Below are 25,313 nucleotides of genomic sequence, written 5' to 3'. Positions count from 1 at the left end.
TGTGATCCGGGGTCCCTGACATGACCTTTTTCTACATTGTCTGCATTCTCTCCTCTTTAAAACACTGATTAAACATCTTAATCCGGTTTTTGTAAATGCAGGAAACTTCAAACAGTTATTTATAGATGGAAAATTTTTGTGTTTTTTGGGGTCATAACTTTGTTTTTTAATCTCTTAGATATATAATTTAACAATTTCACTCTAGCAATATCACAATTGCCAATCGTCCCCCCCACTCTTAAGCTCCTTAAGATCCTTTGCAAATCTTCCTGTTCTCAGTTGCTGGATCATTAAGAATTTCACACGGATTTCACTAGAAATATTTGTCATCTCGCAAGAGTCACAGTTATTTAGAGAAGAGTGAAGTGGATTCGGTACGAAATCTATTATATTATCATCTAGAAATGCGGCTGACACAGTTAGATGGATGACATCAGATCAGAGGTTGTTGCAGTCATCTTTTCCACCCACTCCTGCACGAAAGAGCATTGTTTCAAACTACACACAAAGACTTCCTGGCATGATAATAAATATGACACTTTTCCTTTTGATTTCGACTCGAAATTTATGCTTCTGTTTTGCTTTTGTTTTCTATTTTTAACGCCATTTTTCGCTCCAGCTGTTCAATTTCCTCGGCTTTTTCCCCCAATGTTTATCTTACATTGTGATGGCAATTTAAACGTTCTTAATTTATTTTCATCTGTATTTTATAAAATATAATTAATTTTCTTATTTTAAATCGTTTTGATTTGAAATTCTGTTAAAGAAGTGTTTCTTCCTTTTTAAATATGAAGATGAAAGGAACGAAGGCTTATTCAGCCTTATTTTATTATTTTCTCCCGTCTAACTTTAACTCGTAAAAATATATCTAAAAGCTCTCTTAAGCTGATGTTTCAAGATAAAAAAAAAGGCCTACGTGTGAGATTCTTTATACTCTTGCGCTTCACTCGTACAATGTACAGCTTGTAATTCTAATTTACAACTAAATACATTTAGTTAATTATAAATTAAAATTGTAAACTGTACAAATGGGGTGCAAGAATCTAAAGAAAGTGAAGACCACGAGGCTTTAAGCTATATATTCGTAGTGTGAGGCTCTAAACTTATGTAAATCCGGCTTCCTCCTTCTCTTCCTCCTCTTCCTCTTCTATTACATTTTGTATAGGGGAGAAGGAAGATGAGCCATTATTTTCAGAACATTTATCGATTTTTTAAGAGGTAGAACGACAGGTGCATTAATCAACTTTCAAGAACATATTAATCAAGCAGAACTAAATATTTTAATGAAAGTCACGTCCTGTTACGCTCATTAATATTTTAAAAATTTTATTATTATTATTATTATTACATTTCAGACAGGATTAAAAAGTAATCCAAGAAATTCCACGAGTTTTTTAAACTATTAACCCGAACTTATTCCCGGATACGATAGAAACGTGACGTTTAAACGAGTAATATAAAGAAAATTTCGCTATAAAGAGGTGGGATGGTTTAAGTGCGCAATATCAAGGTAGTTATGGTTTGAAACTATTTTCGAATCGGCGTATCAATTAAATTACCCAAAAATCCGGTCCAAAAGATGGGCAAGAGCGTGACCATGCGATATAAAGAAGCTCTTTGCTTCAGTTTTATTCGGTCGACCTTCGTTATAACGATACTCATTGAAGCACACCTCGTCATGATACAGGTGCAGCGGGGATGCTCACGGGTTTCCGATATTGTTAAGCAGAGATGACAGACAGTTGGGTCAAGGTGATGTAAAGATTAGGATACGTTATAACGGGGCATCTTGCCAAAAAATTAAAAAAAAAAAGAATTAAACGTGCCGGTTATTAAACGTTTCGTGGTCATTTCTCAATTGTAGAGGAATAAATTTAACCATTAATAAATCAATGCGCCCAGTTAGATCTTCATATTGCTTCCTGTTAAATTCCTACGTACGTGTTTCAATTGTTACGAAAAAACAAGGTCGTTGCAAGGATGCTTTTTGACCTCTCTCATAGATGGCGTTAAAGAAAGCGATTATTCTCGTTAATTTTCAAAAATGGCGACCATTTCGCGTGAACAATATTCGGTTTTAGCGTATTAAATGTGGATTTTTTTAAATTTATTTTTTATTTTTTGAAGTGTAATTTACACGGGTCGAGGGGTTTTTTTTCCTCGAAGGACGTTTCGGGTATATCTTCTTACCGTTTTCAAAGTTATTTTCATCCGAAAACCTGTTTCTCAACTCGAGAAACGAAGAATTTTTGAAGTAAATTGAACAAAAACTTTATTGTTTCCGATGTTTATATTTGTTTCAAGGTGATTAAGATTTCTTTCACTGTTTAAATTGTTGTTTAAATATGGAAAAATTCCATTTGAAATATGCTATTTTTAAATAAAAAAAAAAAGTGTCGAGGTGGTAATTTATTGCTTTTTTTCAAATAAAATTTACCATTTTTGGATCAAATTTTGGTTTTTTATGATAAAATTTGGATTTTTTAGATAAAGATTAAGGTTTTTTTTGTATAAAATTAGGATTTTTGTTAGTATTAATTGACTTTTACTTTGGGTAAAGTCTGTATCAATACATTTACTATATAATTTTTTATTATAAATAGCATTTTTACTTCTTTTTTTAAAAAATTAATAGAAAAAACGATCAAAAATCGACGTGAAGAAATTTCTGAATGAGTCCCGTTTTAAAATAGATGACCTCCTTAACTCTTATTACTGCACAGGTGTCCCTGTGGGGCCCTTACATTTACTCCAGGACCATGTGATCAGAAAATAAGAGCGTTTAGAAACCGTGGAGGTGATCTTTATTCACCTTTCACCCCTAGATTATCTCAAGGTAAGAAACAACTCCTACGGATCCTGGCCCTATCCCGAACGAATCAAACCCGGAAGCCCATTAAAAATGAGATAAAACGGACAGAATGGCCCCAAAAAATAAAAAAAATGCCGGTATCTAGTGGAAAAGAGTAGCAAGTTTCCACCCAATTCGCATCGTGGAATTAATCAAGCGAATTATCTCGCAGTTGCTTCTTTTTTTTTTTTAATGTAGAATTTCTTACAGAAATCTTTATATTTATTTAATGGGCAGTAAAAAGAGGGCAGATAATTTTCAGAGAGAAGAATAAAGGGAGAATGAAAATTAACCGCAGGAAAACAGAGCCCGCCATGTCCATATTAATGAAAGAAGAGGAAGAAAATTCTTATTTTTAATAGATTTTTTTATAACCAGAAGGCTCAGAATTATGGGTTGATAAGGAAAAGAAATCCTCTGTTTCTGTTCCCTTATATTCCCCTGTTTTTATCTGTAAAAATGGTAAAAAAAACAAAAAACATGTAGTTTTTTTATAAGGTGTTTTACTATGGAATATCATCACACACTCCATTTTGACCGAAACAGAGGATTTCTACCCCCTTACCACCCCTTTCTTCGTGTATAAATATGATAAAAGGGATAGGTAAGGAGACAAAAACCGGATTTCTCCCTTATCATTCCATAAATATCCCATAATTTTAAGCCTTCTGGTGATAAGAAAAATCTACTAAAAATAAGAATATTTTTTCTCTTCTATAGGGTAATATGGGATGATAAGGGACAGAAATCCTCTGTATCTGTCTCCTTACCATCGCTTTTTTATCTGTAAAAATAGTAAAAGAGTCAGAAAACCTCTGATTTTTTAAATTAGAGGGTTCAAAGATGTTGTAAGTATTTATTTATGGGCAATGAAGGACTAGAAAAGCCGTATTTTATGTGTTTTTTTTTATATATTTATTTATAGATTTTCCGAAATCTTTATATATTAATTTTACAGATGCTGAAGGACCAGAAAACCACTGAATCTTTAATAAAGGACTTTATCGTCAGAGAACTCGAAGATGCTGTATATTAAATGCTACAGTGGCACGAAACCTTCGTTTTTATGGGGGAATTTTTACTACTAGATGTCTGAAAAACTCTACGTTTAAATGTGTGTGATAAACACAGAAAAATCTTTCTTTTTTATATGAAATTTTCAGATAGTAAAAGAAAAAATATATAGTTAATTTATAGATGAATAGAGGATTTTTATTACCACAATGCTGGGTTCTCCATATTTATTTTGTGGGTGGTAATGGGAAGTTTCTCAAACCTACGAACAAGCAAACGCCCTCTCGTATTTTATATCTTATTTAAGAGGCATCTAATCCCTCCCAATAGCGTCAAAGATCCGATATACCCGGGATTTATGCCTTCGGGAGATGTTATCAATGATGTATGAGGTCAAGCTAGGAGACCGGCTCTTTGTTTGTAAATGATGTTTAAATTGATGCAACAGACGTTAATCTAGTGAAGTTAATCGAACAGGTGTTTCGTATGGAATGGTAATTCGATTCTCCTCTTTGCAAGGATACCATTCAAGGCGAATCGAATGCCAATTTCACAGTCGGGCCAACGACTCGGACCCAGTCTGAAAGACTCTGCAAGAATTAATTCACGTTTTTAATTTTCTATCCACTGTAGAAAGGCGGATATTGTTACTCGGTAAACATAAATCACACCGCATGATAATAGTTATTGTAAGGGAAACAACTATGAAAAAAAGCTCCTCTCTGTATCCTCGAATGTAATCAAACATCCCACGAAGATAAATTATAATGGCAGCTTCGAAACTGGAATAATTAATTAAATACTTGCTTTGTTTAAAATGACCGAGAAAAATACTTGGCTGAGTAATATATTACGTGTGATTAATGTGTTATTTTTAAGAAAAATTAACAATATGAATGTATTTTTTTGTTGGGGAAAAATGGGGGAGGCTTTTGCTCGCCATCGTCGTGAATTATTTGCATCAATATGTCTGTAGAGAATTTTTATTCGTTATTTGCACGTATTGCAAAGTACTAAGGAACAGGACTCTCCTGGAGATTCTTCTTTTGATAATATGCTTGGCTGAGAACTATGCTTCTTTGACTGTGTTTTGAACCTATCCTGACCAAGAACTATATTAGGTGACGTGATTAATTTTAAAAATATATAAATATGAACGAATTTTTGGCGGAAGTATAAGAGAAAAATGAGGGATAGTCCGTAGAATTGCGGTTAGAAATGTATTTGCATTTTGCAAAATATAAATAGATAATAAGAAAAGGACTCTACAGAAGAGTCCTGGTTTCTATTTGCATACATTTAAAGATAACTGGAAGGATAGTCCTTTTATTGTTTTATTCTCTCTTTGAATGCATTGCAAAGGATTGCAATGCATTCAAAGATAGAATAAGAAGAATTGCAAAGGATTAGCAAAGAAGAGAGGACTCTTCTTTAGTAGAGTACTTTTTATAAGAATAAGTGCAACTAACAGTCCTTTTTCTTCCTAGGAAATTCTCTGTCTCAATTAATAAAACTTTGTCAAACCATAATTAAATATTCTGTATAAATAAATAAAGTATGAATTGCAGAAAATCTAAGCTTTTTGTTTCGATTCTGTAACATTCTGATGCTAATTAAGAAGCAGGTTACCCTTTACAAATATATTCGATTAGCATGTTAAGAATTAAATCAGAATCAAGAAGCTTTAATGCATTTATATTAATAAATTGTTGGATATATAATCACTATAAATGAACGAAGATTGTTCGTGTTAAATAGTTACATTCACGAAACATGTTCGTGTCGGCGTTGACTCGTTTTAATTTCTTTGTTAAGAATGATAAATTTCGATGTTCGTGGGCATCATTAATTGCCTTCCTTTCGCTTTTTTTCACATTTTAATCTCTTCCAGCGGACAGACAGATGTACAGCTTCCTCTTCTAGCATCATCCCCTCCATAATTTACCTAGAAAAGATTATCTTATACAGTACATCCATTTGTTTTTTTCTTTGCATGCTTTCTCCAAGATTTCCTACCCAATATTCAATTAGTCCAGCCAGGGTCAAATTTACACAAAAGCTAGACAAGCTACGGCCTAGGGCCTCTTTATAAGGCTAAAATTTAGGGCCTCGGACTTTTAAATTTACGATTATTTAGTGGAGGAAGAAGAGCCTCGTATATATTCTTGTAAATATCCAGTGGCGCGTTATAGATTCATGGGGTCCTAGACAAATTTGAATTAGGGGGCCCTATGTACGGTATTGACTTCAAACATTTTCGTTCGGGAAATTTTGGGGTATCCTCATTCTATTTCAACGCCATCTCTGCGCTTCGTCAATACACCCTACGCCTGCACCACACCAGCAATCTAGGGTCCCCATATATGGTTCAAATTTAAATTTCGATATTCTTAGTACAGTAATGAGTTTATAAAAAATTGGTTTGTGGCCCCCTATTGGTGGGAGATCCAAGTAATTGCCCATTTTGCCCATAGGATAACGCGCCACTGTAAATATCCACGTAAGAGACTACCTCTTGATATGTACTTAGCAAAGGGCCTCACGAGTTTAGTGTTTTGTAATTATGTCAAAATTACACTTGAAATTTTAATATTTCGCCTTCTTAATCAAAAATTCCGATTAATTAATATATTCTGTTGATATAAACTTCTCGTGTTAAGAGACAAGTAAGATAAAGGGAGAGTGACGTCAGAATGGGGTGCAGAATAACCTTCTAGGTCGTGTTATACTTTATCGGGTTATATTTTTAAAATAAAACTGCTTATTTTGGATTGACCAATATAAATAACATTATCAAAACTTTTCCTGTAATTTCTAAACAGAGTTCAACTACGAACAATACAATTACTTTCCTTGTCCAGTTAAAAACTGTATTGATAAATAGTTAACCCCGTTTTCCCACTGACAAATAGCATTACAAATGTAGCAAATTCTTCGTATTTCATTTTTCCTCAAGCACCGGATTTCTTTTAAAATAGATAAACATGTATTGTTAAGATACGAGTGATTCAAATGGACTACACAAGGATGTACAGTACATTGTAAATCCCTCCCATTTATGAATAATGATGAAGCCATTCTCAATAATGCTACAGAACAATCGCAATTCTGCTACGAAGCGATTTATCGTAGATGTTATTAAATATATACTTAGAATTCTCTATTGTCCACCCTCTCCTGCTTATCCAAAAATAGATTATTAGAATAGAGCCAACGTGATGGATTATTGATCAAAATTGCCTTACACATTCCGGTTTTGTAAGATTGGAGACAAAGTAACACTTTCACTACTTACGCTGACAGTGGCACGTGTCGAAAGTCATCCCCGTCTTCCATCCTAATTTCAATAATTGGGTGGCCTCTTTACCAATCTCGCATCGTACACGTTAATTACACAAATCCAAAATGGCTCCCGTTACGTTATACAAGGAGCAAGAACACCCAGTGGCGCGTTATCATTTCATTGTGATGGTCCAGACAAATTCGAATTCAGACATTTTTATTTGGGGGAAATACAGTAGCTCGTTATCATGTAGGGAAGAAGGGAAATTGACTGGGGCCCCACCAACAGGAGGCCCAAATCAATTTTTTATATACTCGTTACTGTAGTAAAAATATCGAAGTTTCAATTCGGTCCATATCAGGGGTCCCTAAATTGCTTGTTTGGCACAAGTGCAGGGTGCACTAGTACAGCACGTTAAAAAACGAATGTGGATACCGGGAAATTCCACCAAACAAAAATGTTTGAAGTCAACACTAGATGGGGACCCCTAATTCAAATCCGCCTGAGCCACTGAGGAATATTTTTTTAAATAAAAGCAAGATTGTTCTGGGACCTCCTGTTGGAGGGAAATTTCGAGCAATTGCCCTTTTTGCACCGAGGATAACGTGGCACAGAACATTCAAAACTAAATTTGGGATTTTCTCGTGTTTAAGGTATCATCTCCATCCTGTTTTATAACAATTGTGATAGACAGATGCCTCGAAAATTACACATAAAACTATAGGAAGGGTTTTAAACTCATCGTTTACATCAATGTGAGGATGCTTTTTGTGTAACAAATGACGCCCTCACATAATTAAAAAAATTATTTAAAAAAATATGCGACGGCCGGGAATCGAACCCAGGTCAACTGCTTGGAAGGCAGCTATGCTAACCACTATACCACCGTCGCACCTGTTAACGATGTTTAAAGTAGAGCAACTTATGCACATTACAGGAGTTGCACCCTTGGGCGGTGTAAGATTGTATCACGTCTGAGCGTAGTAGCAATTCATTTTTTTTTTCTTCATTTTAAATGCGTAAAAGAAACTTAAAATTCAGGTGATTTATGTCAACATTAGTTCCTTGTAAAATTTATTCTGACATCAATTTTTACAGTAATAATTTTAAGTAGTTAAATGCCTACGAGTTAGTTTCTATGTAGTTTAAAGGGCTATAAACTTCTACATAAGAAAATATTATAAACTTTTAACTTAGACACCATTAAATTGAATAAATTAACCACATTTAGCATAGAAGCGTGGATTTATGCAACTTCGAGTTTTGAGGGAGGGATTCGAGTTTTTATTCCCTGAAACTTAAAGTTTGAGGGAATAAAAACTCAAAAAATCACTTTCTCCCAGGAAAGTAAGAAAATAGGAAACTTATTTTTATGGATTTTTCCCTCTTTTAATGGCAGCAAAGGGGGTCATTCGCTTGCCAGAAGGTTTTTGTTCTTGCTCCTTCTTCCGACCCCACCTTTAAATGGGGCAAGAGGTTTCAGGAACTCCACGAACTTTTTACCTTTTCGTCAACTGAAGTCGAGTTATATGCTGAATTCGTAATATTCTTCTCTTTAATGAAGCCTCCGCTTCTTAAAATATCAACCAAATTTGGTGATGCCGAAATGGGCACTCCTCGTCTAAAAATTGGCACAAGTTCTTACCCGTGTTGAATGTTAGTTTTATTTTAAATTTAATTCACAAGTATGGGGATTTTAGTGAGTTTTCCTACATTTAGAGTGTGAATTTTTATAAATTTTTTTTATCTCAATATATCTAAGGAATGGTTCCAAAGAGTGGCAATTTATTAGGAATGTGATAAAAATAATAATTAAAAAACTCGACAGGATACTTAAAATTTTATTTATTTTTATTATATACCTACATTTTTCTCATAAATTTTAAGGTGTAACATATTATTTCACATTGCAACAAGCTTACGGAGTCACTCCACGTTGCTGCACGTTTATTCAAAGAACGAGTTAATCTCTTATACTATTTTATACAAGTTTATACACGTTTAATTACTCTGTTCCTCTTCTTTATACGTGTTTACACACGTTTAAACTAATTCGTTACTCCTCGCAACAATAGAAAAGAGAAATTTGTAACTAAAGTAGTACCCCAAACGGCCAAATTAGTCAAAAGAATGGAAGAATTTGCATATGACAGAAGGGCTGGGCTTTTATTACACGCTAAATAATACACTACCACATGGCATCGTTCCATAATTTCGTACCACAGATGACTGAGAAGGGCACTGTTGGCATCGCCCTTCCTGGAGGAGTCGACTCCATATTAAAAAAAGGGAAAGAAACAATACCTCTTAGTGAATGGAAATTGGGTAGAGGTCATGTGCCACTTATATTTCACTCATTAAAAGGAGGGGTATCATTCTTCATGCCTTTGTTTATGTCTTAAACTTTTCAAAATTCTGTTAAAAAACTATTAACTCATTTTTTTTTGAAGATCCCCCTCTGAGAATAAGGAAAGATTTAAGTGGATGAAGGCCTTTTTTTCTTTCTTTCTTTCTTAGGATTCAGTTTGATTCATTGTTAAGACATAATTTACGATCTTTTCGCTTTTTATTTAGAAAGTGAGATTAAGGGCAAGAGGCCCACACCGGATCTAGAAAGCATTCGAATGATAAAAATGACTGTAATGGAATTTTCAAAAGACTTTTTAGGTCAACGGATGATCAAGAAGATAAATAACCTTAAAAAAATATATCATTTTCACTTACAAATTAACTTCTGTTCGGGGGCCCCCTTTCAGTGCTCATTATTGCTTCTTGTAGACTCAGAATAAAACTTCTGGATCCATTTATTTGAAAGTAAGTTTTGGACCCACAAATTTATTTCATTTCGGGCTTTGAATCTACAAATTCCGCATCCATTCATCCTATTTTGGTTTCTGGATCCACAAAGTTCATTTATTTTATTTCGAAGTACCAAAATTGGCCCGGAACCCTTGTTGAATCCACTTTGCAACGATCGTCGATACGTTCTTTTACTGATTGAAAATGTTCTAGAGCTTATCGACTTTAAGGATCGATTAATATACCTCGATATAAAAGAAAATCTTCTTATACCGAGAATCCTTTGTGCTACTTTCTATACAAAAGAGTTTTTAAAGATAAATTGCCAAATTGTTAAAGGCGTAGGCTGGGGTCACGTGTTTCCAGCTGTTAAGAGTGAAGTAATTAATAATAATTGCGGATTAATGGTTGATTTTCTTTCTTAAAAACTGATGATAAGAATTCAGGCCGCGTAGTTTATACAAGATCCACTTTGCAATGCGTTATGTCGCTCACGATTTTAGTGTATTCAAGAAAGTTTTATTATATTTTACCTTGTATGTGCTCCTCTCTTTGCGTGAAGATTGTGTAACTAGCGGTATTTATAGCCCATTTTTAACTTACGCGATGCGAAGGAGCGCATAGATAATATCTCGAGAGGATCGCGTGCTTTTTGGATTATGGTGCGTAGCCCATACCATCGCTTCACACGAGCTGAAGGAGGAAGGAAACGTAATTTTCCTACTTAATTTCTCTTTCAATTCGTATCTATAAAAGGAAATGGAAGGAAGAGTAGAGCGCGCGTGTCGCGGCGCTTCTTTGCAAGGCGACAAGCGCTTCGATGGTTTCATTTTCGTTCTCGTTTAAGAATACGAAATCGATGCGTGACGCGATAAAATCGCGCGCGTATCACGCGTACAAAAAGCTGGAACACGTGAATTCCATAAAATAATTCAAAGACGTTTGCTTACTAAGCGTGAATCATCGCTGCAACCAAATTACAGAGCGGAAACACACATTGTTCAGTTCTGAGTCAGTGGGAGCAATCACGAAAAAGTTGCAGCGTGATTCTATTAAACTTGGCCTCTCTCGATTGTAAATACAAGCCAGAATGATCATCTTTCATACAGTTTTCTTAACCTGAACGTCTTACAAACCGCATTGTTTCCTAACCTCTTATGTAACAAACGAGGGTCTTCATCTGAGATTGTGTAACTGCGGCATTATCCTGGTTCCATTTTCGAAATTCTCATCTTCTCCATAACATATAGGAATTTTTTCGGTAGTTGAGGTCGTAAATCATACTAAATTTACATTATCAATTAGCATAGTAAACAAAGAACTCATTAATCAAGTGAATTACTTAATGAGGAGGATGATATCTGTATATATGTCAGTGCTCTTCCTTATGAGACGAGTCGATTTAAGGAAAAGTAACCTGTAAAATTTAGCGTAAATAAAAGCGCCGAAATCGCTTAAGAACCGGAAATGACGTTTTCTCCGCGATTAAAGCGATCCGAGATATAGGAAATCTTGTCGCACGTCATAAACTTATAAGAAGGAAGAGGCACGCATGATACGAGGCTCAACGGACACGAGGCACCCGGAAGAATCACAAACGGATTCTCCTTTTTGCCATATTAACCTTTTCTTCACCGTTAAACCGGTATTTCGGAAGGAAGTGGGTCAGAAAGATCGCGAGATGCCAAGTTCCCCTTTACCAAATCGGAATTTCCCGAAAGCTAAACAAGTAAGAACAAAATTAATTGTTCTCTACACGCTAATAATTGTTAAACTTAACAATTATTAACTGTTCGTTTTGATGTACGCTCAAGATAAGTCAATCCTTTCGCATTTATAAAAGCGCGCATTATACACGGTACGAAGGTTTCAACGTGGCATAATTTCATTCCCCAGGCAGAAATAATTTCCCTACTCTGAAAAAACATTAAAAACGACTTAATATTAATTAATAATAATTAAATTTTCCCGGTATCATCATTTATATTACTTAAAAAAAAAGTGAAATTACAAAAAGTAAAATTACTATTTTTTCGTTCGTGGCATCATGAAAATTACGTTAAGAAAAGTGGAAAAATACTAGAAAACCTGTAATAATTAAGTCAAGGACATAAACACGCGGATGTTTCGGTACAGTGAAGTTAAAATGTTTTCGTCTCTTGCGTGTTAGCTATTTACTTTTATCAACCCCCCCCTAAATGATGCGTCATACTTTATGGAAATTCTCATCCTATCGACTGCATCATCATCATCCTTCCCACGATAGGAAAAAGAGTGACACGAAGTGATTATAATCATCTTTTCGTGAAGCTATGCGATGATTCGAAATGGGTAATGTGAAGCATCGCGCTCTACTTAATTAAATTTCTCGAAGAAATTTATTAACAGAACTCTTCACTCCATTTTCTTACGTCACACATCATCTACGCGCCATTATTTACTGCGTATACACGTGTGTTTTTGGATACTATTTTTAGTAAAGGGTGGTAAACCACGCACGCGACTTTCGATTTTAAGATTCCTGATGATCAGAAGTGGTTTAGTAGAATCGTATTTTTGCTGTGTAAGTAAAGTCAGACGAGGAAAGTGAGTAAGGTTAAAGGTCAGCCAAGTACTGTACCTGGCCGCAGGTGGAGTGAACAAGTAGTATGTAGGTCAGACGAGTTGGCTTCGTGACACAGCATCGTAGAGCTTCTTCGGCCCGCGGGTGCATTTACTAAAACTCTTATTAAATAGCGAATGAGTCCAAGAAAGGGGGACATGTATATAGTTTTTATGCCTTTTAAAAAAAAAAAATTTCCTCTATTTTTACTTTCGTTTAAGCTCATTTTCCTTTTGATAAATCTCTTTTCGTGGCCGAATTAACCGATATTTATTTTTCTCTTCGTTATATAAATTCATTATGTAGTTCACAGCACATTTATCTCATTTGATATGGGGTAAAAGTATACAAAATTATGTAGAAATCTATGAAATTATAAGTTCTTAAGGCTTGTAATTCGCCAGATAACACCTGGAAATTTGTCAATTCTGAGCCTACAAATTGCAATTTAAGGTGGAAGCTCACAAATTATATAATGTGTGAATTGTTTAATTACATGATTTATACCGTAAAGCATTAATTTTTCACGCCATTTTCCACGTAAAGTTACAGGAATTATGGACTTCTACGAATCCAAATACACAGTAAGAATTGTAATTTACGTGAAATTGCAATTTTTAAAATAATTTCCCACAGGATTAGTTACTGATCTTCCAAAAAATAAAATTATTTCACAGGAGCCAAAATTCCACGTGTAACTTTCCATAAATTCTATAGGAAGAATAATCTGTAACCTAATTACCTACAAGATTCTTCCTGTGGATCCTGCTAAATTTCAATTTCTCGTGGATCCAGGAAATTATAATTTAAATATGAAATTTCGTAGGAAATTGTAATATGTGTGAATAAGAAAATTTTACAGGAAATTTTTGACCCGCAGGAAAACTTAAATTCTGTAAGAATAACAATATTTAATGCAATTTTCCACAGGAAATTACATTAATAAATCACTTGGTCACGTGAATTTATTTTGTTTACCAAACTTTTATGTGAACCCAAGGAGAAAACTTCATCTCATCTGTCAAGGTGAGCCGCGAACGGAGGGTGAATACAATTTAAACATTGTATCGATAGGTAAATATGATGCAACACTCCCACTTATCTCACTCTTTTCTACACGAAAATAAACATTAAATCATTTTTATGGTATGTTAAACGTGCTCCTTACACTAAAATGGGTTTAATGAAGAATAAAATTCATATAAAAATACTATTTTATTCTTTAAAAAAAGAATTTAAATAAATTAAACATTAAGAAGAGCAATTTATATGCAAATTAAAGTCTCAAATATATTTCTTTTTCTAATTTACATACTCGTAATAAATTTATATTATTGTTTAATTTATAAAATAATAATAAAAATATATTTTAATTATTTAATTAAATTTTTACTTAAAAATTCTTCATAAAAATTCGCGTAAAAACGTGAAAAATGAAGAATTTTTCACGTTTTTACGCGAATTTTTAGAATTAAAAAATAATTTAAATTGTATTTTCATTTAATTGTTTAAAATATTTAAAAAATATTAAATAATTTCACTGGTATGAGCTGATGTGAGTTGGAAAAGTTGAGGAAGGAGAGCAGGAGCAAGGAGTCAATTAATAGAGAGCAATTTCAATAAAGGATCCTTTGAAGAGTGCGGAACTGAAAGTGACGAGTGAAAGGAAGACTTTAAGCATCATCAGTCTATCCTCCACCCCATCTATTCTAAGCTTAACGGGACCTGTGCCCTACCAGTCATACCGGTCTCGATTCTCTTTTGACTCATCACGTTCTTGCTGACACACTTCAAAGGGACGAGGACGCTCGCTCACCCTTCAACTCGCTGACCCCAACAGACAGGGGTGGGCTGTCAAGGTGTATATAAAACCTAACGGATTCTGGTCATGTACAGTGCCATTTCGTCTGCTCGTACGACTTCACGTCGCAGGTAAGCAACCCTTTGGATACTTGATCCCATGCCAACTTTTAAATCTTTCATTATTATTCCCTTGGCATATCTTTAACAAGACTTTCTACATCTTCTCCTTACAGATTACGTCACTTTATATAAGAAAAATGTTTAAAAGTTTGGTTTTTGGTAATTTTTTTACGTTATGTTACCTTTATTTTTAGCCAATTTGAGTGTTAACGTGCATTTTTCTTTCTTGCAGCTCTCGCTATTACAGTTCTGGCTGTTGCTTTACCTAGGGTAAGTTTAATAATTACAAAGATAAATTTAACTCTTTAGAAATTTTTATCCTTTCTCCGAGATCAGGAAGCTTAATCTATAACCTCCTCTCTGACCTCACCTCGTGAGCATCGTTTAGTGAAAGTGCATTCACCCGTAGAACGGGTTGAAAGAACTTCACTTTAAATCGACTTTAAAGATTGATGGAAGCTTAGATTATTGTTTAAAGCTCTCTTAATATTCTCTACTCTAAACTCTTATACAGTTTTTCGTGTAAAATTTATATCCAGACGTCCCCTTTATAGGTAAAACGTGCAGCATACGAATTGCCAGATGGAGCAGAGTTGATAGTAGGAAGCATCAAGACCTCATTCAGCTGCAATGGTTTAGGATACGGTTATTACGCTGATGTCGATAACAACTGCCAAATTTTCCACGTCTGTAACCCCATAGAGCATCCGGATGGCACCCAGGAAGTAGAGCAATACAGTTTCTTCTGTGGCAACCAGACCGTTTTCAATCAGGGAAGTTTAACCTGTGCTGATCCAGACTTTGCAGTCCCTTGCAATCAAGCACAGAGCTTCTTCGATCTCAATAACAGAATCGGAGATCCAAAGGCATACTTCTTAGAAGATTCAGACGTTCAGAGAATCAACCAGGCCATCGAATCTCAAAGAGGACGTCGATGATCCCAATATGGCAACTTTACTGGATCCTCGTTAGTCGTGATGGACTGTATATCCAGCAAACCATAACGAGTCAATATTAACTGCATTCTGTAAGTAATCACAGCGCATAACAGCATCAAAACTCATAAAAAATATATAAATATATTAAAAAAAAAAAATGTATTGTCCTCGGAATGTCCTTGTCGAAGCCCATCCCTTTCCTGTCCAATTTTTTGGTGGTAAGACACGTCCAATTACCAGGAGACTCACGAAGTCGGCTTGGGTGAAAGCCTATTGCTTTCCATGTTGTGCACATTTGTGAGACTGCATCGCCTCATTTCGTTCTATTAAAAAAAAATCCCATTTTTCACAATGGTAGCTGTTGTTTGTTGAAGACATGTATATAATATATTGTTTTATACTCATGTAATAATAAAAAGCAAGCAAACTGAAAAAACAATTCGAGTTTCTCTTGATTTTTTTTCTCATTTCTTAAGTGAATTATGGTCGTAACCCACTTCTTTTACTTGTTTCTCTATAAATAATGTCTGCTGAAGATGTAACATAACTATGGCGAACATTATCCTACTTTTTACTCTTTCTCAACGTTTAAAGAGAAGAATTCCGATGATATTTTAACTAGAAAGGCTTTAAATTATAAATAAAAATCTAATTTCTTAAATTCTATACAAAATATCACTAACTTGTACGGATTTATGAAGATTAAGATGGTTTCCTGAATGCTGAGTCATGTTTGCAATTTTATTTTCGTGAAATTTCTATGAAAAATAATACAAAATATCAAAAGAAAGGTATAAAAACGAAGTTTTAATCGGTTATAAACAATTAGATTTTATATAAAATTCAATTAAACTACTTTTAAATTATGGATCTTGTTAATATCTGACACGTAAAGTAGATGACTTGTCAATCAAACGGGGTCAATTTTAAGCATTGTAAGATACTTTCTTACATTGTTATAGAGAAGAACGATTCTTCCTTACTTTCTGTCATTGTATTTTTGTGAATGTAGGCCAAAATATTATTTCAATCCGCAATTTTCGGGCCTCTTCTAGGAGGAGTCAAACAACAACTAAAAAACTCTATTAGTAAAGTCTTGTACTGAAGTACAAGGTCGCAGACACCATTCCGTACAGGAAGGGCCATGAAGGGTGTTGCCTGGGGGATGTCTGTCACGAAGTTTGTCTGCACCTGCCGAAAATAAACTTTAATTTACGTCTGGAAACACACGAAGATTTTAATCTCTATCTTCAACGCTATCATTTTAAATCTTTTATTGTAAACAAGAGGATGGGTCTAGTTATAAATTATCGCTTCCGAGATGGCTGTAAATATAATTAATTACCGTTAAGTTAATAAAGTTAAAGGTCTTTAACGCGTGTGGGCTCTGACGTTCGAGGCCTTGCCACGAAGAGGACAATTTGGTGGAGTAGCAGCACCCCTTTTCAGGCCTCGAAACTTCGAAAGATTCTTGGTGTGTCTGGTAATTTCTACTTGTAGAACGTTTCATCCAACCTATAAAAGTATTTAGGCGGGGGTGATTATAAGTATTGGTATTATATGGGCGGAGGAAGGCATGACACTTTGTATGAAAGTGAGCAGGAAGTATCCCCGGTTAAGACCTTAAAAATCTTTATAATCTTTCAAAGAATTGAATTATTACGTGCATAATTAGTGTATAAAACAATAATGGGTCAACTAGAGGTAATAGTAGCATAATTTTAAAGATAATTATTCTGGATCTTCCCATAACGAAGAGAATAAAGATGGTTCTACTACGAATCATTTTCATCCATCAACCGTATCAGAAACGAATTGTTTATGATAATAACCTCATTAAGTCCTGTATGGTAAGTAATTAAGCTGTTAAACACGAATATCATCTCTCATTTTAATAATTAAAATTCTTTTTTCTATAACGTAAATGAAGAAAGACAAGTTGAGAGTGATGGGACCTATCTTGAACTAGATATGACTCATTAAAAAAAAAAAAGGAACTAGTTGCTTAATAAAGCTAACTTTTCATTCTTTCTTATCTCATCCAATTTGCCTGGAGACCATTTCAATTTAGGGTAGACATTCAACACCCAAACCGCTCCCCATTTTTACTATACAGTAAATTGGAGGACCCGCATAGCCTTGAATGCTGATATTATGTCCTAGAGGCCACACCATTTTACTTTTTCCTCCTTTCTTCTTTTGTTCTAAAATATACAATTCGATATAATTTTTTTTTCTTCTCAAAGATACCGGAAAATAATCTAAAGATTTTTCGAATCAACCTATCAATAAACTCATTGTATTTAAGAGAAAATTAATCTCACACGCTATTACAATTTATCTTGAATACACATTTTTACAATTTAGAACAGTTCTAATAGTTCTATTTTTCGGTAATTTCTCTAGACAAAAGCCCGAGGAGCCGTTTTCTAACGGTGTCTATGGGGCCTTTACCTGTTTAATTGCCCCCTTTCTTGTCTTCTCGTCACGTTTCTTTCGAGAAATGAACGAGGACTTCGACGACCTTTCACCTTTCGGATCCCCCTAGTTTGGTCCCTAAGATATAAAAAATCCCAGAGGGTCCTTCTACCATCTCAGAACCTCTCTCGCTTTTCTCTAGTGAGGAAGGTCATAAAAAAAAAAACACATCCAACTGTCTTCTACGAATTCTCGCTAAAGGATTACTTAACAATGGTCAAATATTTTGTGATCGGTAAGCTAAAATTTTAATTATATTTTACCTAATTTTAATTAAAAATATAATTAAGATTATTATACTTTAGTGCGCATTATATGCGAATAATTACAGAGATTTAGAATTTAAAAAAAATACCTACACAAGTTAAACCCGTTTAAAACCAGTAAATTAATTTAAAAAATGCTTATTGTTATATCTGTAATATATATATATATATATATATTACTGTAATTAAGTGATAAACAGTAAATAATTTTGACCTACTTGATAGCAGGAAGAGTTTTACGTGTAACAATTAATGAGAAAACATCTGTTGAGTCCAGAATATATCCATGAAAATCCTTATAAATTACAATGTACAGAAGAAACAGAAAGCTGGAAAAATAAACACATGCAATTGTTTTACTTCCTTGAATATTTTTTACTAATTTTATTTCTTTTTTAAGCATTTAAATTAATAAAAATAAATACAATTACATACGAAAAAGTAATTTGTTAACTTTCGTGTTGCAGCTATGATAATAATTGTTGCAGTGGCATTGCCTAGGGTGAGTTTGGAGTTTATTATAATTTTAAACTTAAAAATATATTAATAAATATGTGAGTTTTTAATTAAAATACGTGGTTTTTTTCAATTAATTATAATTATAAATAATTTCATTCAGAAGTTTAAATTTGTGGATTCCTTGAAGAAGTTCATAATCTTAAAAGTTGATTGATTAATCAAATTTTTAAAGAGAATTTACGTAATTAATGATTTAATTTAGAATTAAATTTAATTAAAATTAAGTTTCAGATCGAAAAAATTAACTAAAAATCAAATCTTGGATGAATCTCCACAGTTTGCATCCCTTCTTCTCATGAAGATCCCCGTATTGCATTTATAAATTCGGGCTTATAAATTCAATTTCTTCAATAAAAAACTTAATATTAACGTATTTAATATTAAAATTTTCGTAATAATTATTTTAAAATTAATTTTTTTTATATATATATAAAGATTAGTGCCAGTGGTATAAGCTCGGATCAATTGATGGCTCTACTTTTTAATTAGGTAAAGCGCAGAGCGTACGATTTACCAGATGGTGCCGAATTAATAGTTGAATCTATCAAGACTACATTCAGTTGCGAAGGTTTAGGTCGTGGTTACTACGCTGATGTAGACAACGAATGCAAGATCTTTCACATTTGCAATCCAATAACCCACGCTGATGGTACCCAAGAGAGCGAGCAATATAGCTTCTTCTGTGGGAATCTGACAATCTTCAATCAACTTTCTCTAACTTGTAATTATCCAGAGGATTCAATCCCCTGCGAGAAAGCTAAAGATTTCTACTACGTTAACGATAACATTGGTTACGAAGAGATCCCATTCTTAACTGAAGAAGATGTCGAGAAAGCTCAACAAGTCATTAACGAAAACCGGATCCAACGATAAAATTCTACTGATTTTTCTTCTTTTCAATGGTTTGGTTAATTATGTGACGCCATTTTTATACTTTACATTAAAAAAATTGCCTTTCTAGGCTAAAATTTGCTTTGTAATTTAATGAAATGTTTTGTGGTATTTTTACAGCTAATAAAAAAAAACATAATTTTATACATTTTCAAATGATTAATTTTATTATTACATTAATTAATTAATTAATTAATTAATTTTAAAATTAAAAAATATATATACATATATTAATTAGAAATTCTTATCAGAGAACTTACTCACCCCTTTAGTTCGTAATTTCGTCCACAGATGGCGGATGATCTCTATACCTGACAACCATTTTTTTGAGGTCACGTGGAAAACAGTTTAGCTTAACAACTATTTGAATATTATATATAAATATTATCCTTGAAACTAATCATAATAATTACATTTAAACATAAATCTCCTTATACATGAAAGGTCAAAGGTTAAAAATGATTCACGTATAATTTTTCTGCATTTGTAGGAAGTCCTTGATATTTAGTTAAATTAGTTACTTAGCTGATACATAAATTTAAAAAAAAAGCTAAAACCATGAAGGAATTCAATGTTAGAGTAGCCAAAAAAAATTGGATAAGAGAAAGCCATTTTGATTTTATTCCATTAGAAGCAAAATGGCTTCCCTCTTATTCATTACAAATTTCTATTCTCTAGAAATGGGTTTTGTTTCCATTGCTAGAGAATAGTTTTTAATATGGCATATATTATCTTTTAATGGTATGAAAGAATTAAATCGTGGAGAAAATCGTGTGAAATGGGTTAAAATCAAAATTAACATAAGAAGATTAAAGCGACTTTCAAGCAGTTCGCGTGTTATTTGGTCATAAAGTACAGTTTGTTGCTTTGATTATCCTTACGATAAAAAACCACCCTTGCTGAGTTGCTACTATAGAAGACCATTTGTAAATTCTGTTAAGGGTGATGATCAGTGACGTTATTTGAAGTTCACGAATCATACCCTCAAATTATAGTGTTCCAGCAGAGAAATGTTAACAGATAAGATTGAATACTTCTAAATTTTCATACTTCAATTAATATTAACGAGTGAATTTTAGTTAATTAACATGTCAAAGAGACTGTGTAGTGATGTTATCGGTGCTTCTAGATCATGAACATTGTGTTCGCTACTAATTTACATATTGGAACGAGTTCGTGGCATCACGTAAATAATCTGTTGTTCGTTATGTATTTGAGGTCTTTTGTATTCGAAATCGAACCAACGTATTCAGTTATACACAATTATAATTGATAAAAGTTGCAAACTTACGAGAAATATTGGAGCAAAGGGTGTAAATTTTTCTGAGGATTTAGCATCACGAAATTGGAAAAAAGCCAAATACTTTCTAAAAATTCCATATAACTTCTATTGCGTTTATTGGAAATTTATTTAGAAAGTAATATACATGAGCACATTTGTTATGAACTAACAGAAGGAAGTATGTATATTGTATAACAATGGTATATTACTGCATAAGAACGGATAATTTGGTAAGACAGCCAGATAAATGATGCTGTCAAGGCATCAGCTTGCTACTCTCAGATCTAGATTCGAGTGTGGCTGAAGAACCTCAAGAATTTTTCATGAGGTGCCTATTCTTTACATCTGAATGGCTGAATCCATAATAGATAAGATTATAAGGACGTATTAGGGTTCTCAAGTCAGAAAGAATCAATGATACACCCTAAACTCTATCATCATTATCATTCTACTTTATTATAAAAGTTGTATTAGGGATTTTAAATTCAGATTTTGGCAAGGGTAATAAATAAACTATACACTATATGAAATTGCTCAACATCCCATCTCAATTAGTAATATTAATAATAAAACAAAATAAAATAATTTATATATTAAATAAATTAACTTGCTAAAAACAATCGATATTAATATCATAAAACATTTTGTAATTAATTCTACACTTCGCCACTAGGAGGACTCATTCATAATTATACTTCCGTTAAATCATCTTAAGCGGAAATTACGTCGTTAGAAAAAATAATAATCATCTTTTAATGTATTTCTTTTTATTTTTTAATTTCTTTTAAGTTTAGAATAAAATAAAAATAAATTAAGAAAATTTATACTTTAAAATTTTATAAATTATAAAAAAATAGTTAAGAAAATTCAAATAATCTTTAAACTTCAAATCATTCAAAATTATATAAAATATTATATAAATTTTAATTTAAATAATTTAAATACATAAAAATTAGCTTAAATATTCTGTAAGAAAATCGAAACTTGAGCGTGTTTTATAGCTAAATAAAAACGTTAGAGTTTCAATAACCTTGTCAACTAACGGAATCGGCGTAACAACACGCTATAATTTACATTATAAATAAAGAAAATGAGTCGTCCTTCGCTACTTAAAGGTCAAAAAAGACGAAAATATAAAGGGGAGAATTGTCACGAATGACCTAACTTTACATACGAGATCGGTTGACCATACGTAACACGTAACGAATCTTCAATGAAAAAACGTGTTGCAAAAGGGAAATATAATTTATATTTTTGAGATAAAACATTTTATTCCGTCTATTATCGTATGCCACGCGTATAAACACTATAAACAACCGGTTAGAGTATATTTAATAGTTTATTTAAGTGTTTGAAGAATCGACCCGCTGCGTAGCACGCTAGATTTAACATGGATACACATGTATTTTTTCAAGATTTATCGTCACGAAATTGAAGATAATCGTACAGAAGGTTGTAAAATACCTTCTAAAAGCCTCGGCAATTCTTATTATTAAGTTTTTTTTTTATTAGAAGATTAAATAATCTTTACGGCATAACGATTCGCGTGTTTGTGAGAGATGCACAGCTATACTGCTAAATAAACGGAATTGTTTAATTTAATAGAATTAAAAATATATAAATCAATATGCTAATAGTTTTGTACAAGTATACAAAACACAGAAAAAGTCTTCTGATAATACTTACGTGGAGAATAATGAAGAACAACCCTTTACTTGCCATAGTATTGATTGGAGGATGTGAGGAGGAATTCTGCATCTCTGAAGAGGGTTGGTATAAAAAATACTTTTTGTATTTGTCCAAGATTCGTAGTTACACGTCACTGGTTGCGATCACGTGAATAAGTAGGCCAATGGCTGTCGCCAAATGTATGTGGAGTCGTGTAAGGTCGGGCCTATACATAACCCATCCCTCGGGTTCGAGATAGTTGATGATGGAGTACTAGTTACTGATTTAGAACCAGTTCATTTACTACTTTTTCCCCCTTTACTTTGATTAGTTGAATGTTAATGAGTTGACATATATTTAATTGCATTATTAAACCGAATATGAAGTGAGTTATTAAAATGACTTTCGTAGACATTCCTAAGCGGAAAAAACAAAAAAATCTTAGTTAAATTATAAATAAAAGTAAATTATTTTGTGGTTTGCCTGGAAATCTCTTCATAAATTCATAAGAAAAATGCATAATTTACACCTTTTTAAAATAGGATAAACATGAAGATAAGCCTTGGAGAAAAGACCTTTCTGATGATGGGAAAAAAGCAAGATAGGGGTTCTTATTCTATCCTGAACAATACTTGGTCTGTATTAAATCCTATTGAGGATTTGATAGTTTTATAATGGCCTACATGCAACTTTAATTTCGTGCCTTTAACCACCTTACCTTACGCACACGAAGTCAAAATTACCATTTGATAATTAGAGAGGCCCCACAGGGAGCGAACAACACTTGGTCAAGTCAATCAAAGAATTTTACAGGAAGAAATAACCTTCTGAATGCTAATTCGAAACGAAAGTTAGAAGGTGTTGCGTGGGTTTAATCTAACAATTTATGAAGATCGAAGGCAAGTCGTATGATAATACGAAATTTACTTTCTGCACACCAACTAGAACTTTACGCACCTTTGTTTTCAAATCGAATAGTAAGTAGTTGTGACGTGTAAAACAGAAGAGCCCGTGGCTGAAACAATTAAAATTTCAAGTGGTTTCCATAATTTAAAAAGTAGAAAAACTGACCTTCGACCCTTTTAATACACATGAGGCCCACTTTTACTAGTTATTAAAGCTCATTGGCTTCCTGTAAAAAGTGTTTCCTTAGTTTTAAATCAGCACAAAGTAAATTAACAAAGGCTAATTGCCTTGTAATTGCCTTTCAAACTCGTTGGTAGTAGACGAAATGACACTTTAGACACGTTCTTTTGTATAGAAACAGTGCAGTTGGCAGCCTGTTAACTAGTTTTTGAGAAGGAAGAAGAGAGAAGAAAAGGTTAAAACCTTTAACTAATTTTAATTTTAAATATTTTGCTGTTGAATTATTTAGGATTTTAACTTTACAAAGAATTACTTTTGTTCCTACAATTGAAAAAAAGTAAAAAAATCCACTCTCTTCTGTCTTTAGGAGACTTAATTCTAAGAATTCTTGTTACAGAATTGTGGGCTTTACGCTGCAAGTAACTCCGATATACCATAAAAACCACGTTTAATCTGCCATAAACCTTAATCTTTGAATCATTTATCTTCAACTTACACATCTTACAAAAGACTTTTTGCTTACTTAACAGCTCTTTGAACTGATTCTTATTACGTTGTATGAGGCTTTTGTTAAGAGTCTAAGGTGCTCCTGCTAACTATTAGTAGGTTGCTCCGGGATGAGGGAGATTATTTAATATGTTTTAGATTTATACATCTTAGCTAGAACTCTATAGGCTACACGGCTTGAATATCACTGAGGTTCTACAATAAAATTTCACCTCGTATATCTTAGTAAGAGCTTTCTGGCCGCCATATTTCTCAATAAAACATCTTTAGACACCATAGAACTCTTTGATTCTTATGGTGTCAATAAGATCCTTGCTAAATTATATGGTGCCTATAGGATTCTATGTGATACAGAAATATATTTTGTACACCAGGGTTTGGAGATAATAAAGGAGGGTCCTCAATTCATCTTTATAAAAGCTCTTAAATCTCAGGAGGAATCTATAAGATCTCGGACATCTCTTGACTTTTTTACATCTTAACAACTTGAAAATAAATCAATCCGAGTTGGCGGTTGTTTTAATTACTTTAGTATCTACTCGAGCACCTGAAAGTTTTATAAATTTCCAAAATATTAGATTACATAAGCTTAAAATGCTTACGAAAGACGAAACTACATTCACTTCTCCAGACCTTTACCTTCTTTGTTTTTATGCGCCCAAAAAAACTTTGAACTTGTAAGGGGAAAACTGCGTAAATATTTCGTAATTTAAATCGATTTCGACACTCGTGGACCCCTTTTAAAGAAGAAATCCGAGATGCACTTTAACTCCGCAACCTCAATTGATAAGGTCTGAAGGATGATGTCAGAATATTAATATTTTCTACTTCTAAGCTCCATAAAACCTTTTAAAACATAAATTAACTTCTAATACTTAAGAAAAACAAAGGATACAGGCTATAAAATCTCGAATTTCTCTTAAAATTTTCGTTTATCATCGATTTTCGATTATTATATTTGAATCATGATCGATCTAACTTAGTGTTGATCGAACGATCGAAGCGCAGAGAACACTTGGCAGGTTTATATACACCTTTATCTGAGTTTTTGCCAGAACTTCTACCCACACGAATTAAAGGTCAAAGGTGAAAGACGTCGCTACTCCATAATTTAGACCGGTAAGTCAGGAAAAACTTAACTTTTGCTGCATTTTTTTATTGTTTGCAATAAAATTTCTAATTCTTGTTTTTTTAATTGCACTCTTT

The 25,313-nt window shown here is 33.2% G+C and overlaps 3 protein-coding genes, 1 long non-coding RNA gene and 1 other non-coding gene across 6 annotated transcripts in view; 3 read left to right on the top strand and 2 right to left on the bottom strand.

Moving 5' to 3' along the window:
• The window catches only part of LOC136973410 (microtubule nucleation factor SSNA1-like), a 114,917-nt gene that overhangs the window by 16,380 nt on the left and 73,224 nt on the right, over positions 1-25,313 (top strand). The window lies entirely within an intron of this gene.
• Positions 7,969-8,040, bottom strand: TRNAG-UCC (transfer RNA glycine (anticodon UCC)). Its single transcript has one exon. It is a non-coding gene; the product is annotated as a tRNA-Gly (tRNA).
• On the top strand, positions 14,190-15,823 carry LOC136973409 (uncharacterized). 2 transcript variants are annotated; one of them, XM_067268128.1, is made up of 4 exons: positions 14,190-14,481; positions 14,586-14,631; positions 14,705-14,742; positions 15,027-15,823. In XM_067268128.1, the coding sequence occupies exons 2-4, from the start codon at positions 14,610-14,612 to the stop codon at positions 15,408-15,410; spliced, it is 444 nt and encodes a 147-aa protein (XP_067124229.1). In that variant the 5' UTR covers positions 14,190-14,481; positions 14,586-14,609; the 3' UTR covers positions 15,411-15,823. The 2 variants fall into 2 exon arrangements, with proteins under 2 accessions (XP_067124229.1, XP_067124230.1); XM_067268129.1 differs by lacking the exon at positions 14,190-14,481 and having other exon boundaries at positions 14,558-14,631.
• Positions 16,198-18,607, bottom strand: LOC136973408 (uncharacterized). The gene is made up of 2 exons (XR_010880490.1): positions 18,373-18,607; positions 16,198-16,601 (listed from the first exon to the last, which is right to left on the bottom strand). It is a non-coding gene; the product is annotated as an uncharacterized lncRNA (long non-coding RNA).
• LOC136973407 (U-scoloptoxin(01)-Er1a-like) lies at positions 17,968-19,692 on the top strand. Its single transcript, XM_067268127.1, has 3 exons — positions 17,968-18,123; positions 18,622-18,656; positions 19,163-19,692. Exons 1-3 carry the CDS (start codon positions 18,102-18,104, stop codon positions 19,544-19,546), a joined length of 441 nt encoding a protein of 146 aa, XP_067124228.1. The 5' UTR covers positions 17,968-18,101; the 3' UTR covers positions 19,547-19,692.

Source organism: Centruroides vittatus, unplaced genomic scaffold, assembly GCF_030686945.1.
Source record: "Centruroides vittatus isolate TY-2023 unplaced genomic scaffold, ASM3068694v2 contig_3169, whole genome shotgun sequence".
Classification (NCBI taxonomy): Eukaryota; Metazoa; Arthropoda; class Arachnida; order Scorpiones; family Buthidae; genus Centruroides; species Centruroides vittatus.
This window is presented reverse-complemented; position numbering and strand designations above follow the sequence as displayed.